Here is a 16,727-nt window from a genome sequence, read left to right as displayed (position 1 = left end):
ACAAAAGTTACCCCTTAAGACAAAGTTTCACGCAAATCGAAGAGGGGTCGGGGCAACTGCTGTGTGAGTTGGCGGAGAATTACCCAATAACTTATGATAGAATTGTCAGATCTTCAATCTTTTGGGTTCGTTGGAAAGGTCTCTTGATTAACGTCATGATTCGAATTCCCGGACGCTTCAAAACCCGGACACCTTATCTTGTCTTATCAATTATTTGGATATAAGTTCGCATTATAAATGTCAAAAATAGGTTATTTGATGAATTCTAACATCAACTTTCATTTAAAGTTTGTTTGAACGCTGTAGTTAATGTCAAAACAATTCAATAAAATAAAATTAAAAGATTAGCAAAAATGCGAAACATTTCACGTGAAATATTTCATAGGCGTCCGAAGCACCGGGAAGGCAATGCAGAAATTTATGGTTTTGATTTCCTTAAATTCCAGCAAATTTTTATAAAAAAAATATTTGAGACCTAAAGAATGCCATTCACTAACATTTCAGTCCAAATTTGTGCGATTCATTAGCAAAAACGAGAGTCCGGAATTCGAAGCAAAAGTGTCCGGATTTCGAATCAGTGTCCGGGATTCGAAGCACAACAAGTCATTTTAATATTCAAATTCTGATGAAAAATTGTTAGAAAAGACATATTTTGCATGCATTCTCTTAAAACTGACTGTTAATACTACATCCTGATGATATTTCTTCATTTCCAACATATTACATGATTTTTTGTCAGCTCTAACAAAAATGATATGCTACTAAGTGTCCGGATTTCGAATCATGACGTTACCCATCGAACGATGGGTTCGGATTCGGATATCATTTTTATCAAAATATCTGAGATCCGACTTAAAAAATGTATCAAAACACTTAAGTGCTAGTAACTTTTGATAGGGTTGTCAGATTTTAAATCATTTGCTTAGAATTTGATTCTGAGTCAGTTTTTAAATTATAAAATTAAAAAAATTAAAATCTCAATCTCTTGAGCGAAAAACTACAATTTGTACACATTTAAACTCAAAACATGTGCCAAACGATCCCGCTTATTCCCTTTTGTTTCAGTTCCAACTCGAATGGTTGAGACGCGTTTTAAAATAGTTTCCTTTGTCCGAATTCGAAAACAAAGCTCGTACTAAAACAGGGGGGCAAAAGCTAAAAAAAAAGGAAACCTTCCCCCTTGCGAATGAGTATTCCCTGAAAGCAGACAATTCAAATCAGACCAATAAAATGGTGGCGGTCCCGATTCGAAAGCGAACCCTGGATTACAGCCACAAATTTCGAAATGTAATTAGATTTTTTTTGTGTTTTAAATTTTGAGGTTTAATTTAGCTTAATTTTCAGCTCATAAAATTTTCCGACGATGTGGCGCACTTTCTCGAGGAATATGACCAAATCATGCAGCATCGGCACGTCTATCGGCGAAAGTTTCCCCGGCACTTGAGGGAAATCGAGAGCAATTTGAGACTGCTGATTTCAAAGTTTGAAACTTTGAGGGTGGGCGGTGCCCGAAATCAACTGTTTCAAGAGCTGTTTTGTTGTGGGGTGGGTCAATGATTTAAATTAATGGGTCAGGTGACATTTTGAGATTTGCTTTTTCTCCTTCACAGACTTTATCTGAAACTCGGTATGACTTAAGAGAGCACTACTTTCAATATCATAACACGCCACGATTGGTACATCCCAATATCGTAGAGGTAAAAAAACCTAAATTGAATTTTCGTTATGCAACTTTTAAACAACTCTCCAAACAGTTACGCTCCGGTCACGGAAAGTTGGAACACTTCCGGTCACGTCTCGGGGAGTACCTGGCCTACGGAACGGAATACACGGCGGCGCTCATGGTGAACCTGAAGAAACTTTGGAGATGTGTCAGCATCACGTTGATGATTGATGAGCCAATTCGGGAGCATCACTTTAACAAAATAGATCGACAAATTTATCTTTGGAAGGAAGTCCAACAGAGGGAGAAGCAAGATTAATTGAGTTGTGCACACAAATACATGTTACGGGGGAATAAAGAAACTTTTCATTTTATTAATAGAAATCCAATCTTGATTTGATGACTTCCCCCCTTCTAAGTAGAACGTTTAGTGCCAGTCGAGAAAGCTTAGCAAGAAGATCTTCTTCTAGAGATGGTTCGAGTAACTGCTTACGTTCATCAACCTGAGTATAATTACAGTCATAGATATAAAAATGTAAATTCTCAAATCAAGTAAAAAAAAAACAAATTTTATAACCACCCATCCCCAACATTCAGTTAACTCTACTAAGCGAAGATGTGAAACGCTTCCTGCTGGAGTACGACCAAATCATTCTGCACAAGGACCTCTATCGAGGGATTTTCCACATCCAGTTGCGGGAAGTTCGAGAAAAAGTGAAGGAACTGTTGCGCAAATTTGAGGCCGCCCCGTACGACGATGGCAGGGCCAAGAACGAGAAGGAGCTTTTTTGTTGCAAGGTGGGCTAGATGGGAATATCTGACCGGATTGGTGGAGTTTCAAAATGGTAACATAATTCCAGCTTCGATTCGATGACACAGTGGATCTGAGAAGGCATTACCGTGCTGTTCATAATGAGCCGTTTGTGAGGTTTGCTAATGTGCTGGAGGTTAGTGACATTTGAATTAAAATTGTTGTGAAATCTGTGGTTTAAGTTCTTGAAACCCTTTTCCAATTAAAACGACTATAGACTACATACTACGCAAAACACATTCACATACAACTTATAAAACTACAAACTGGAGCGTTTGGTACGGTATGTCCATGCGTACTCCTTTCTTGCAGATTTTTGAACCAAAGGCTTTCCAGAAAGCTTTTATCTGACTGGTTGCGTTTGTTTTGATTAGATCGGGATTTTTTTTCAAAAAGGAAAAAAAAACTTAAGCTCCGTGATTTTTATGAACATATTTAAACGTAAAGTGAAAAAGTGAACGTTTAAATTTACAATTCATCTTTGTGGTTTGAGGTGTACGGATCTTGCAGAATGCGGCGATATATAGTTGTGGCGTGACGGTCAGGTGATTTGTGTCAAAACTATCCAGAGATAAAAATTGTAGAAGAAATACACGAACACAGAAATACACACCTTGAAAATATTCATGCATTTTCCAAATCTTATTCAAGTAAAAATAATAATTGAGTATTTTGAGTATTTTTTTTATTATGTACAATTTTTAGAGCCGATATTAACACTAAATAAACCTTTGTTCAACACTGCACACTTAGATCCGCATTTAGGAAGTAACTTTTCAATATTTCCATAATTTTTATTTGCATTTAGGGAAAGGTGGGGCAAGACGACCATATGGGGCAAGAGGAACAATCGCTCGTACGGCCGTAATTTTTACAATATTGATTATTTTCAGTATGAGGAATCGTTGCTAGCAATGCAATTAGCTGATTCTACTACCACATAACCGCCAAAACGACGTAAACGCCGCGGGGCATAAGATCCAATGAAGTTATTTAAAAATCTTTGTTTTCTTATAATATGGAAAGTACAAAATAAGGCTCAGGGTTCGTTTTAAGGCTCATTTTATCAAAATGCTGTTTTTCCTAGATCAGTAGTGACATGCACCTATTACAAAGTATGATTTAATTTTTGGTTATTTTTATTGAGAGCTTTTAAAAAATGTTGTTCAGGTGGGGCAAGTGTACCATATGGATTTTTAGTATGAAAAAAATACGAATTGCTGCAACAACATATTTTATTGGAAATAAATACATGCAAGTACTTAAAAACTGATAAAAAATCGTGAAAAAAAATATTCTGTACAAAATATAGTGATATTATGAAAATTTACTATTTATCATTTAAGTAATATTTTTTTCGTAAAAGGTAAAAACGATAAAAAATTTAGTAAAATATTATTATTTAATCTAAAAATGAAAGAAAGTTTTCAAACACATTGTAATCTGATGTATCTAAGTGATAACAGTTCAATTGTTAGGGACCATCCACAAACCACGTGGACACTTTTTTTGGTAATCTCAACCCCCCCTCGTGGACAATTGTCCATTAGGGTGCCCAGAAAAAATGACCCCCTGCTCCACAAGCGGAAAACGGTTTATTGGGTTATTTTAAGCATCTGTGCAAATTTTGAGCGAAATTGGTTGAGATTAACCCATTGATACCCGAGCCTAAAGTTTGTGAAAAAAATGTTTTTCATACAAAATTGACTTTTTTAAATCGCTAATAACTTTTCAGGATTAAGTTTTACAGCTTTGGTATGTTGTACAAAGTTGTAGAACACTAAATTTCCAATGAGAATCTCACTTTTGGGAATATTTGGATGTAAGTAGCGCACCGTGTAGACCAAACTGTAAGAAAATTGGGTTTTCCATACATTTTTTCGATTTTTCCCATACAAACTTCACCTCCGAGTATCAATGGGTAAATGTTAACCGATTTTGCTCATATTTGGCCCAGAGTCCTAAAATAGGTCAAGGAACAATATTCAGCTTGTGGAGCGAGGTTTTGAGAAAAAGTCCCGTATTCTGGGCACCATCGCCATACCCCCCCCCCCCCCCCCCCTAAAGTGTCCACGTGGTTTATGGATGGTCCCTTAGCAAATTAACATGTTTTTTCATGCATTGTTCCTCTTGCCCCAACGGGTTGTTCGTCTTGCCCCACTAGTTGAGTAGAACGTACGGAAAATCAAAAATTTTAGCATCAATTTTTTACATTAAAAATCAGGATATTTTAAAAACTTTTTCTAACCTAGAATAAGATGATAAAATCCGACAAATTTTTAAACTTTTTAATGGGTTATAATGAGCATTTCCATAGCCTGTTACACTTGCCCCACTTTCCCCTATCTCGTATCTGATGTTTTTTTATTGGGCCAATATTGTATGATCCCTGTAACTTTTTCAATGTTTTTAGTGATTTAACATTTTATGCTGCGTTTAGGCGAACAATATTTGGAAGGTTTTAAAAGATTTACGTTTTATTCAATTTTTTTCACTGTTTTCGTAGAAAATTTCACGAAAGATTTATTTATTAACATTGAAAATCGGCACGTTGAGTGCTGTCAGGATGACACCTGGGTGATAAATAGAGAGAATGCGTAACGTGATTTTCGAATGATCCTACTTTGTTTACATCACAAAGTAGCAGGCTGTTCAAGCACAAGCATGACTTTTTTCTTACTGATAAATGAGCTGTTTTATAAATAATCAGTTGTATGTGTTTTATTTTGTCTAGTTTTTGACATTTTTTGCTGGAAAATTGTGTGTGTTTTCAAATTTCGATCGGTTAGAAGAGGTTTTTCTTTTTTACGGGTGACGAAGAACTGCGGCGATATTGTCATTCTGCGATGCCGCAGATAAATTCCCTGGCTGATTTTAGAATCCTGCAGCTCTTCCTGATCCAGCAAAAAAATATCGCTAATCCAAGCGAAGCTGAACCAACAAACAGAGAAAATTTGCAGTGAGTAGATTTTCAAACGGAATCAAACAAAAAAGACAGCGTCTGGATGAATACAACCGCAACTTCCATTCCATCTCGCCTTCAACTTTCTTAAGATTTCTTGAGTTCAACCCCAGGTTCAAAAAGCCACACATTTTTTATTCTTGCCAAAAAAAAACAATTTTTATTGATCGACATCAACACTCTCTACTTTTGGCGAACAGTAAATTGGTTCCACTTTGACAGCTCAAAATTGAGGCCATTTCGCGAACCACTATTCAGCACCCAGGATGACACTAAGAAAACTTCAATCTTATTTTTGATTTCATGTTTGAGTGGCTGTATTTCAGAAACAAATAGACCAACCTTCAATGTTTCTTGGACGATTTTTTAGGAAATTTCCTCAGCTCCCTGAAATTTGGATTTAGAAATTAGCACTTTTTTGAAAAGTCGAAAAATTAAAGGTTGTTAATTTGGCTTTAATTGAAAAACGGTGAACATATAAAGAAATCTGTAAATACGGATTTTGGATAATCAAATTTTACTGATGGTGGTTGATTTTTTTTTTTTTTTTTTGAGAGTGTAACTATTTTTTTCTGAAAGTCTTAAACATGACCTACAACCCTTTGGCCCGATCAAAAACCTAAATCGATCAAAAAATCCTTCCCAAGAAACAGATTTTCGAATATTTACATGCCATTTTTGTATGGATAACTGCCAAAATTATATTGAGAATTGTATGATGCGGGCAAACCAATTATGAAAAGTAGCTTCTTTGGTCATAGAGATGCCCCAGACAAAGCTTTAGCCAAATAAAAAATAATAATGTAAACCATTTCTGACTTTCGCGTAGTCAAAACATGACCAAAGTTGACTCCAAAACTGTTTTGCTTATTTAAGCAGTCCATTTAAAAAAATAATTCATAAGGTCGTTGCAAATATTTTTTGAAGTTTATGCCGCTCGACTCTGAGCAATGTCGAGAAGGGGGATTTACGAACCGCGGCTTCAACATTTTTATGAAAATGCATATGGGACATTTATGCGATCAAGGGCAGTATATGAATCAACACTAGGGTGACAAGAAAAATTGAAAATTTTGGAAAATCGTAAGAGATACCCCCTGGATCGATTCTTTAGGCAAAAACAAGTGACTGTGCCAATTTTGAGCCAAATCGGTTAAGGCTAAGGGGTCGCTTTTCATATGGGGAAAATCGCAAAAATGTATGGGGAAAAATATCGCTTCAGGATTTTTGCAGCAGGTGGCGCAGGTCTCGCCCAAAATTGTCCAAGTGTGAGATTCTTGTAGGAAATTTAATTACCTACAACTTTGTAGAAGGGTGCAAGACGATCCGAGTTGATCCTGATTTTTGGTGATTTTTCTAGAAAAAAATATTTTCTTATATACTTCCTATATACCCCTTGTATACTTTCAAGTATATAAGCCGATTTCTTTTCATCGCATTGCTAATAACTCATCAAAAAACCGGTAAAAATCATTTTTTTCACTAAAACTGCGATAACTTGAAAATTTCAGCGATACATACATGTTTGGGTATCAAAAGTTTCGTCTTTCAATTACGAAAATTTTGGTACCCAAACATGTAAGAGTCCTCGCTGAAATTTTCAAGTTATCGTAGTTTTAGAGAAAAAAGATGATTTTTACCCGTTTTCTTCATTTTCCCGTTTTTGCGCGTGACAAGTCGAAAACCCAGTTTTTACGTTCAAAAAATCCATTTGCCCCTACTCCTTCAGCAGAATGAACATTTTAAGAAAGATTATCAAATTGGTAATTCCTTGATACCATTCCATACAAAAAACAGTAAATACGCTTAACAGGGTAAATTATTAATTTCAGAAAAAAAGAGGCGCTTGGTTCTTCAGAAATCATTTTTCAAAATCATAGTTCAAAGTCATTTTGATGAATTACAATTTCCACACTTTGATACAAAATCTAATGAAAATGTCTGGAACTTTTTGACTTTGTATTAAAATTATCATCCAAATCTAATTTTATTCCAGCTCAAATCCTCGCTGGCTAAGCTGACCCACATGCGCCACCGGTTGACCAACTACATCACCTACGGCGAAGAGAAAACCCTCACACTGATCACCAATTTGAAGCGAATGTTGACAAAGATTTCAGCCACATTGAAGTTCTAGTAGAAGACACAAATTAAAAACCTTGAAAACACCCACCCACAACCTTCTTTTCGCTCGTCCGACACATTCCGAAAGCCACAAACCAAAGTCTCGAACCATTGCCAAAAGTCGTCACGTAACATATCGTGATCATGACCGTCAAGACTTCCGTCCACGACCGCCGCCAAACTTGGTTCGAGATCCGACCGACGAAAGGAAGTGAAAAGTTTTCTTCGTCAGCACCGCCGAACCATCTGGTGCAGTTCGAGTCTAGCTTCCGTTCGAACCCCATCACGTTCCAATACCTAGAGACAGGGCCAGTGTTCCCAAGATCCACAGTTTTTGCTGAACAAAAAAAAAATCCCGGACTACGTTGCGGTTGTTGTTTTCTACTTGACTGTTTGGAAAAGATCAACTTCGCAGAGCAAATAGGTGGATCGATCCTGATACTTCAAAATGCAGCAACTTATTCAGAATAAAGATGTGAGTACTTCTGGGGGTCATTCCGGAAGAGGTTCTTCTAAGCCTCCCCTTCCTTTCTCCAGGTTGTGAAGTTCATCTCCGAGACCAAGTACTTCCTGGACGAGTTCGACACGATCATCAGCCACTGGGACCTGTCGGGGAACTTTTTCCTCTACTACCTGATCGAGATCCACGAGGGCGTGACGCAGCTGCTGGCTCGGTTCACGACGCTCTCGTTGGACGGCGTCGGCTCGCGGGAGCACGAGCACTTCTTCAAGCTGCAGTGCTGCGGGGTAGGTGTCGAAAATAGCTCGAAGATCGATCGACTGATCAATGCCTTGATCTTGATCGACTTTCGTGGAATGGTATTTTTATCTTCCTGAAAGCTGGTGCCAACAAGACAAAACTAAACAAGCTATTTATGTCCGACCCCCTTCTTTCGATTCGGTTTACAGACAGAGTTTCACAGCGTCAAGGATCTGCGGCTGCACCACAATTCGTGTCGTCACAAGAAGTCGGGACACGAGGAACAGGACAATTGCGAGGTAATGGAATGATACTTTTTTTTGGGGGGGCATTTTGGGGAATGATCTCTTAGGTTTACTATGCGAATCCCAAATATAAGCTCGATCGGTTGTGGCAGGAGCACACATGTAAACACGACATTTTTTTCGAAAGTCGTCTCACTTGGTTTTAAATTGGTCTTTCTATCGTTTCTGCGAGTTTCATCAAGATATTTCATAATTTGAGCATGCTACAGATTGCTTAAATTTAAAAATTTAAAATCACACTTAAGGCCAAATAAAAAAAATAAGTGTCTGTTAATTTGAGCTAACGAACCGCGGACCAGTTTTGGGTAATTTTTTTTTTTAGTTTCGCCTCTCATATAGAATTTCCGTATTTATATAACAATCTCTAAGCTCTGATAATATTTAGGGGATCCTGGTGAATGTAAAAGATTATTTGATGCATACCATTCTGCTTGTCATTACTAACAGTACACCCTTACATTAAAATATATCCCAGGCCAGGCCTACTGTGTAAAGTTTACCGCAGAGACGATTCATTGAATTGCAAAAATGCTGTTTTTTACAAAGGTTAAAATTTTTCTGCTTAACCCTCTCCCGCCCATGGTTACTCCAGAGCACCAAAACTTTGAACTCAAATATCTCGGAACTGACACAACTTTTCATGGTGCTTTAAGCTGCAGGTGTTCATGTAGAATGTATACTAACATCTCCCTAAATTTCATCAAATTTGGTTAAGCACAAGCAAAGTTACAGTGTGAAATGTAAACAAAAATGGGCCAATTTTAGGGAAATAAATAAGACCTGTTTTCGAAAGCCCGTAAAAATTACCAAACACAAAATTTTATGAAACAAAAACTGTTTTGCTATAATTTGAACCTTGGACAAGAACCCCTGTGAATAACATTGTGAGTTTGGATCGGTTTTAAGTGTTTTTCAACCTTTTTCATTTGGTGCACCAGAGCACCACCTATGCATATGAGCAACTAAATATTTAGGAGCACTTTTTTCTAAATTACTGAAAAAAGCTTATGTTTATCAAAACAAAAGTTTATAAACGTTTTGACTATTCATAAACAAGACAAAAGATTGTTATTAGACCGATAGTTTTATTATTTTCCTCATTTTTCATGAAAATTGTTGTTTGTGGGTTTTGAATGAGCTAATCAAAGAAACCTGAAAAATGCAGAGATTTTAGAATTTGTAGTTAATACTTCAGAAATATGGTCTTACAGCAAAGAATAAGTAGTTTTTAACACATTTCGAATCGTTTTCAAACAAATGAATCAATAGATTTGAAGAAAACGAGATTTTGTGGTTTAAAAAAAAGTTGCTCATCTTCCTGATGGTGCTCTGGTGCACCACTTCAAATTCAACTTTTTTGCACCAATTCGATGTTGGTGGGTCAAAGTAAAGTATTTCCTGCATTATTGTACCAAAATTTAGCCATTTACTATTTTTACGATAGGCAAACAGCTCTGGGCGTTAGAGTGTTAAAACTGCATTTTTATTGATTTTTCTAGAATCTTTTGTAAATTATAACGTTAATTTTTGCGTTTTTAATCAAGTGGAGCACTGAAAGGTTATTTTTAAACCGAAAAAAGATGTAAAAAATATTTTCATGAGTTCATAAGGCCGTTGCAAATATTTTTCAAAATTTATATCGCTCTCCCCCCCCCCCCCCCCCTTCAAAAATGGTTTGAAAAATCAGGGGGCAAAAAAATATTTTTCCAAAAAACTTCAAAATTTCCATGAAAATATTAGTCTAATCAACTGAAAACAATCTAAAATGCATTTTTCTGCATTGATAATCATATTTAGCATGTTTGGGCTTGTTTAAAAATGTTTTGAATTTTTATGAAATTCCAAAATTTTATTTTTCGCAAAAAAATATTTTTTTGTCAATACTTAGATATTTTGGAAACTGATGTTGGGAAAACAACTGGACAGATGTATAATGCATTTTAAAACAATTTCTTTTCATTGAAATGTTGAAACCATGGCTCGTTATTTAAATTTTTATACTTTTTTTTTTAGTTTTTTAATCTTATTGAAACATAATTTAATTACAAAATTGTTGAAATTTTTTAATATAATCAATTTTTAAAAATCTGTAAATACAGATTTTTGAGATTTTTGGGATCGAAAAATCTGTAAAATACAGATTTACCTGTATATCTGGCATGGCTGATTACGCCACCAATTACGCCCTCTACAGGTAGACATTTTTTTTTCTCCATACATTTTGACGATTTTCCCAAAAAAAAACTTCAAGAGCATAGTGTTAATTTGAAATTATGGTATTAGAAAAGTTAATTTTAAACAAAAATCGTGTTTTTTTTTTCGTGTAACTTTTTTTCCTAAACTTCCTGATTATACATTTTTATCCGTGTAACTTTTTTTTTTAAATTCCTTATCATATTTTTTTCATGTAACTTTTTTTCTGAAGATTCCTACACTGCCGTTCTAAGCATAATTGTCCCATGTCATTTTTTGACGATTTTGACCTTTAGACATTTGTTTATTTTGTCGTATACATTTCGAAAAACCCATAAAATCTAGTACTTTGTTCGGAAACTCATCAAAAACAACACCAAGTCTGTTTGTCCCATCGTTACACTTCTACGCATAATTGTCCCACCAAGTATTTTCTTTCACGAAATCATTAGTTATACGAAGCATTGAGTCTTGTTTACATACTGTATAGCAAGAGGATCATAAATAAGAGTGATAAACTACTAACTGGGGCGATTGGGGACACATAGGACGAATAAGAACCCACGGGACAATTATGCGTAGAAACACAGAAATCGATCGAAAAATCTCAATCGCGTTTTTCTCAGATGCACTTTTTTGAACATGGGACAATTATGCGTAGAACGGCAGTACAACTTTGGTAACAGTTTTGTTTAACAAACAGCGTTGCTAAGACACCAATCGATCAAAAAATTCCTCCTCAAGATAAAAAAACATATTTTCACATACCCATTTTGTATTACCAGTAGGGTGCCCAGAATATGGGACTTTTTCTCAAAACCTCGACAAACTGAATATTGTTCCTTGGGCTAATATGAGCAAAATTGGGCCCAGAGCCCGGCCAAATATGAGCAAAATCGGTCAACATTTACCCATTGATATTCAAAGGTAAAGTTTGGATAGGAAAAATCGAAAAAAAAATATGGGAACCCCAATTTTCTTACGGTTTGGTCTGCACGGTGCGCTACTTCTATCCAAATATTTTCAAAAGTGAGATTCTCATTAAAAATATAATGCTTTACAACTTTGAAGAACTTAACAAACCTGTAAAACTCGATCCTGAAAAGTTATTAGCGATTTAAAAAAGTCTATTTTGTATGAAAAACATTTTTTCGTCAACTAAAAACTAAATCTTAACCAAAACGTTTTCCGCTTGTAGAGTAGAGGGTCATTTTCTCTGGGCACCCTAATGACCAGCCTTCAAAATTGTGTTAAGACCTGCATGGAAAACCTAATTATGAGAAATGGCTTTATTTGACAAAGGGAAACCAAAGATTCATCACCCAATTAAAAAAAAAGTCGATTAGCGAAAACGCACAGAGATTACAATGTTTCTGTTGTTTTGATTTAAATCAACTAACCATCGTCATCTGTTTATCTACTCTCCACTTTCAGCTTAAATCGGCACTACTCAAACTAGCGTTCTTCAACCGAAGGGTAAACGAGTACCTGCAGTACGGAACGGTCGCCGATCGTTATCTGTGTCTGTATCTGAAGAAGATCCTGAAGAAGATAATGATTACGTTGGACACGTTTGCGCTGTAGATTCGTTAGATACTTAGGTTAATTACTCTTTACCAAATATACATTTAATTTAACTCTCTATGTACGGTATGAACGTGATGGTACGAACGGGTTGTAAATATGTAAGTCGAACACGTGTTGGACAATAAATAAGTTCCTAATTAAAAGTACGAAGGATGTTTTTTTTTTGTTTTCGGCGCACGAGATGACACTTTTCCCGAAGCCTTTCGTGACCTTATGTAACCTTCGACCAATCGATTGGCGATGATCGCGATCGCGGTTTTTTTGAAATCAACGAACGATTCGATTCAGTTACCATTTTGAGCTGCTACCGCAAAGAAGGCAAAATGATCCTAGAGGACACGATTATGTACAGACGGAGTGCCAAGACCCCGGAGGACGTGGCCAATTGGAAGCTGGTGTACAACTTTATCGTCGAAACAAAGTACTTCTTGGAGCACTACGATAGCATTGTCGAGACGTGGGATCTGTGCGATCAGGAGTTTATGATTTATCTGTGGGAGGTCGAGGAACGACTTATCGAGCTGCTGTACAAGTACACAACGGTTACGACCGACTATCTGCGACCGATCAACCTGCCGACGGTGGAGATCAAGTGCTGTAATGTAAGTCTAATTCTAACAAGTGTCTTCAAACAGTAATTGAACAATAAACAATCTTCTAGAGAATCTTCAAGAATTCGATCGACCTCCTCAAGCATTACTACACGGTGCATCACACTCCGGCCAAGCTCAATGAGGTCCGGTACTGTGAGGTAGGATCAGCTAAATATCCTTCCAACCCCCAACCTACTAATACCCCCAACTCCCTCCTCCCTACAGATGAAGGCCGGTCTGCTCAAGTTGGACTTTTACCGGCGCAGCCTCAAGTACTACACCGAGTATGGGACGTGGTGCGATCACGTGCTGTGTCTGTACCTGAAGCGAATCTACAAGAAGGTGCTGCACACGCTGGAACCGTTCCGCGATACGCGCGATGTGCTGGGTGCGGCCGACCTCAAGGGTTATCCCAGCAGTGTGAGCAGTTCGAGTTCGAGCAGTGCGAATTCCAGTGCCAGTGCGTCGGGTGCAGCTAGTGTGGCGGCCTTGAGTGCGAGCTCGAGCATGGTGTCGCTGGTTCCGGCGTAGGAATGTTGCATAATATAATTGAGTTAAACTTACGCGTGAAAGATAGTAGTTGTGTGCAATAAACTAGATTATCTTTGCTTCGAGATGTTTGTTTAAGTTTGTTTGTCTTGTATTTGTACATACTGCCGGTACAAGATGCTGCAATTCCTGGCTTTCAGTGAGCTGATGATGAAGTACATCTAGAGCAGAAGTGGATTAGCTGTTTGGAGCACTAACTGACGTCAACAGCAAACAAATATGGTGACTTCGAGTTATGTTTTTCTTTCCTTTTCCGTTCCCCATCAATTTCAAAAATGATTTTTTTTTTCAGTGACACAATTGGAGCCTAACATTTCAAAAGGGCACATAACTTTTGTAAACAGTGTAAATAGTGTATCCCTTTCACTCGAATGACAGTTTACATAAGGTGTGAAAGGGACACACTCTTGTCAAAAAAAGTTATGTGCCCTAATGAAATGGCAAGCACGAATTGTTAGAACCAGACTGCATCAGTAACTCAAAATTGAATAAAATTCATATGGGACATTTATGCAAATAGTTCCAACTTTTGAGCTATAGAGCATAAAGACTGTTTTACAATTGAGACCAAGTTATAGATTTAAAAATAAAACTACACCCAAAGGAAAAATATATCTAAAAATCTGCAACAGTGGATTTGCTGCAGAAAATGTCACATTTTATAACATTTTTTGCAGCAAGCCCGTAGATCATTTTTGCCCGCGTGTAAACATTTCAGCGATCTGCAGTTCTCACCAACACATATAATGCTGGCCCGTCAACGAGCAACACTCCAAAGAGAAGAATATGTTGGTGCTTTTTCACTCAAATTTCATCAAGCGTCCATGGCGCGGTGGTAGCGTGTCGGATCAATAACCAAGAAGTTCGTGGTTCAATCCCCATTCTGTTAAGGGTTTTTTTTTTGTGAAATACAACCAAAAAGCCGTTGGTAATGTCGATAATTGTCGGTAACGGGCAAAAATGTCATACCCCTATATCGCAAAAAATGCATGAGGACAGTTTTCATGCAGATTCTGATATACTTTCATACCGCCATGCATCACAATCATGCGACCGCCGTTTGGGTGTAGTGACTTTAACTTTAATAGCGATGGAAAAATCGTCATCAAGAGAAAAAAAAAATCACGCTTATGAAGAGAAAAAATCGGAAGGCAACATGGCTCTCTTCTCTCGTGCACGAAAGATCGGTAAAATGAAATTCAAAAAAATATAATCTGGATTATAAGGCGGAACAAGGATTTCACTACTACACAGCAAAAAATCCGATGGTAAAATCGCATGCAAAAGCATGCACATCACCTTCGTCAAAAAAGACACTTAATATTACACGCTGCATGCACAATGTTTGTAAACACAAAAAAAAGTTGCAACCGACGGGACTCAAACCCAGCACCAACAGTAAGGACTGGCGCCTTAGCCCGCTCGGCCATCAGACCGATGAAAAATTGAAAGGATAAACGTATATATCAGCTTGAAATTTCGGTCAAGTAGGTTTCCCATACTGATGGGCTACATATTTCAGGGTGTAATATTACACAGAATTTCATAAAATAATGCAAAAATTATATCACACCCAGGCCTTTTACACGCAGCTGGATTACTACTTTATTTGCTGTGTACACTTGCAGGTGTAACGTCAAACGACGAAAAATGTAAGTTTTGGTAGAAGACCAATGTATGTAAACAAAGCGAAATTAATTAATTTCAGTGGTGCCAACAACATAGAAAAAATATCATCGTAATATTACATCTGGGAAGGGGTACATCTTCTATGTCAGCAAAAATGTGTAATTTTACCTCTAAAAATGTGTAATTTCACTTCTTTTCTGGTGTAATGTCGCATTTTCAGTCTTAATTGAGGTAAAATTACATCATAAAAGAGGTAATATTCAACCTTTCAAATTTTCACTATTTTTTACAGTGAATGAGATTCGTAAAAAATCTTCAACTAGGGGAAATTCTCGTATGTTTGGCAGGTTAAGCACTCGCTCCTAACTCCATCCAATTTGCTGATTTTCACTATTTAAACAATTAATTTTGCAAAACTTTTGATAGAAACTGGCTTGCTCACTTCTTATTGAGCTATTTATCACTCGATTTCAGTTGAAAACGATTGTGATTACCATCACATATATATGACGAAATCCAGTTTGCAACCCGCTTAGATCGATCACCATCTCCATGCGAATGCGAATGCTCCGAAAAAAAATGAGTATGCAATCGAAAAGTATTGGGATTTCTTTTATAAAGTGCACCGTTTTTGAGTCATAACCATTTCTTTTTTATTTAAATTAATCTTTTCAAATTCCAAAAATATTGGTCTGACTATATAGTTTCAACCAGCTGAAAGAAAATCTCATCATTTTGTACAACCGAGATTTAATTGCTGGACCCATTTTTTTTTCAAAAAATCACTTCAGAAGAAATTATAATTCGGAAACTGTGAAACTTTTTTTATTTATTGCAAATTCAATTATATAATGAATGTTTTCTGACTTTTTCAAAAAAATCAAAAATCTCTGTTTACATGTATTTTTTTTTTTTTTTAAGATAAAATGTTCATTTTGACAAGCTCTACAAATATCTAGAAGGCTAATAAATGAACTCTAGGGTGGTCCAAATCCGGGTATCCCATGAAATCATAGATTTACAAGGCTAAATTCTACATTTGAACTCAATCTGACCATTTATGTTTGTACAGGTAAAACGTAAAAATGTATGGAGAAAAGTAACTATTTCAATCCTCTAATTGTACTATTTGCGTACTTATTGTCCGAACCTTATCTTTTCTTGGATGTATGATCTTCAATAAATGTTGAACAACTTTCCCGAACACGCCATATTTTTATGATTTTTTCCCTCAAAGTAATTAACTTTCGAAAAATCGTTTTGGCAGCATCGGAAAAACCTCATCGTCTGGCTCGAAACGGTCAACAAACCTGCTGAAGCTGCCATCCAACTTCGTACCTGCCCGTACGCGGCCCGTACGAACGCGTGGATCGGTGGCACTCGGTAAACCGGATCAACCTGGAACCAGTGGATTGTCCACCAACAAACCGGGAACATCCTCGACGACGGTTCCAACCTCAAACGGATTCGCTGTGTTGTCTGATGACAACAATGAAGACGACGCCGACGACATCAGTGGTGGCGATGGCGTTACTACTACACCGTCGCAGGCTAAGGGCACCTCCACCGCGGGGGAGCAAAAGGGGAAAAAATCGAACAAAAAAATGCCAC

General features: G+C 36.9%; 4 protein-coding genes across 4 annotated transcripts; all 4 read left to right on the top strand.

The window, feature by feature from the left end:
• Positions 1 to 1,139: 1,139 nt before the first annotated feature.
• LOC120412995 (uncharacterized) lies at positions 1,140 to 2,037 on the top strand. Its single transcript, XM_039573646.2, has 4 exons — positions 1,140 to 1,287; positions 1,345 to 1,545; positions 1,611 to 1,697; positions 1,755 to 2,037. The coding sequence occupies exons 1-4, from the start codon at positions 1,231 to 1,233 to the stop codon at positions 1,980 to 1,982; spliced, it is 573 nt and encodes a 190-aa protein (XP_039429580.1). The 5' UTR covers positions 1,140 to 1,230; the 3' UTR covers positions 1,983 to 2,037.
• Positions 2,038 to 2,052: 15 nt separating this feature from the next.
• On the top strand, positions 2,053 to 7,608 carry LOC120412996 (uncharacterized). Its single transcript, XM_039573647.2, has 4 exons — positions 2,053 to 2,198; positions 2,261 to 2,461; positions 2,524 to 2,610; positions 7,433 to 7,608. Exons 1-4 carry the CDS (start codon positions 2,136 to 2,138, stop codon positions 7,571 to 7,573), a joined length of 492 nt encoding a protein of 163 aa, XP_039429581.1. The 5' UTR covers positions 2,053 to 2,135; the 3' UTR covers positions 7,574 to 7,608.
• Positions 7,609 to 7,758: 150 nt separating this feature from the next.
• On the top strand, positions 7,759 to 12,491 carry LOC120412997 (uncharacterized). Its single transcript, XM_039573648.2, has 4 exons — positions 7,759 to 8,035; positions 8,098 to 8,307; positions 8,470 to 8,559; positions 12,193 to 12,491. Exons 1-4 carry the CDS (start codon positions 8,009 to 8,011, stop codon positions 12,340 to 12,342), a joined length of 477 nt encoding a protein of 158 aa, XP_039429582.1. The 5' UTR covers positions 7,759 to 8,008; the 3' UTR covers positions 12,343 to 12,491.
• Positions 12,492 to 12,626: 135 nt separating this feature from the next.
• Positions 12,627 to 13,552, top strand: LOC120412994 (uncharacterized). The gene is made up of 3 exons (XM_039573645.2): positions 12,627 to 12,947; positions 13,007 to 13,096; positions 13,164 to 13,552. Exons 1-3 carry the CDS (start codon positions 12,669 to 12,671, stop codon positions 13,467 to 13,469), a joined length of 675 nt encoding a protein of 224 aa, XP_039429579.1. The 5' UTR covers positions 12,627 to 12,668; the 3' UTR covers positions 13,470 to 13,552.
• The last annotated feature ends 3,175 nt before the right edge of the window (positions 13,553 to 16,727 follow it).

Source organism: Culex pipiens, chromosome 3, assembly GCF_016801865.2.
Source record: "Culex pipiens pallens isolate TS chromosome 3, TS_CPP_V2, whole genome shotgun sequence".
NCBI classification, from domain to species: domain Eukaryota; kingdom Metazoa; phylum Arthropoda; class Insecta; order Diptera; family Culicidae; genus Culex; species Culex pipiens.
The sequence above is the reverse complement of the archived record's forward strand: the minus strand, read 5'-3'. Positions and strand labels throughout refer to the sequence as shown.

Excerpts from the sequence above, each read along its gene's own strand:
- LOC120412997 (XM_039573648.2), top strand. The coding sequence starts at position 8,009 with ATGCAGCAACTTATTCAGAATAAAGAT. Across the intron at positions 8,036-8,097 it reads AACTTATTCAGAATAAAGAT|GTTGTGAAGTTCATCTCCGA; the intron begins GTGAGTACTTCT and ends TCCTTTCTCCAG. Across the intron at positions 8,308-8,469 it reads TCAAGCTGCAGTGCTGCGGG|ACAGAGTTTCACAGCGTCAA; the intron begins GTAGGTGTCGAA and ends TTCGGTTTACAG.
- LOC120412996 (XM_039573647.2), top strand. The coding sequence starts at position 2,136 with ATGGTTCGAGTAACTGCTTACGTTCATCAACCTGAGTATAATTACAGT. Across the intron at positions 2,462-2,523 it reads AGGAGCTTTTTTGTTGCAAG|CTTCGATTCGATGACACAGT; the intron begins GTGGGCTAGATG and ends ACATAATTCCAG. Across the intron at positions 2,611-7,432 it reads GGTTTGCTAATGTGCTGGAG|CTCAAATCCTCGCTGGCTAA; the intron begins GTTAGTGACATT and ends ATTTTATTCCAG.
- LOC120412994 (XM_039573645.2), top strand. The coding sequence starts at position 12,669 with ATGATCCTAGAGGACACGATTATGTACAGACGGAGTGCCAAGACCCCG. Across the intron at positions 12,948-13,006 it reads TGGAGATCAAGTGCTGTAAT|AGAATCTTCAAGAATTCGAT; the intron begins GTAAGTCTAATT and ends ACAATCTTCTAG. Across the intron at positions 13,097-13,163 it reads ATGAGGTCCGGTACTGTGAG|ATGAAGGCCGGTCTGCTCAA; the intron begins GTAGGATCAGCT and ends TCCTCCCTACAG.
- LOC120412995 (XM_039573646.2), top strand. The coding sequence starts at position 1,231 with ATGGTGGCGGTCCCGATTCGAAAGCGAACCCTGGATTACAGCCACAAA. Across the intron at positions 1,288-1,344 it reads ACAGCCACAAATTTCGAAAT|CTCATAAAATTTTCCGACGA; the intron begins GTAATTAGATTT and ends CTTAATTTTCAG. Across the intron at positions 1,546-1,610 it reads AAGAGCTGTTTTGTTGTGGG|ACTTTATCTGAAACTCGGTA; the intron begins GTGGGTCAATGA and ends TCTCCTTCACAG.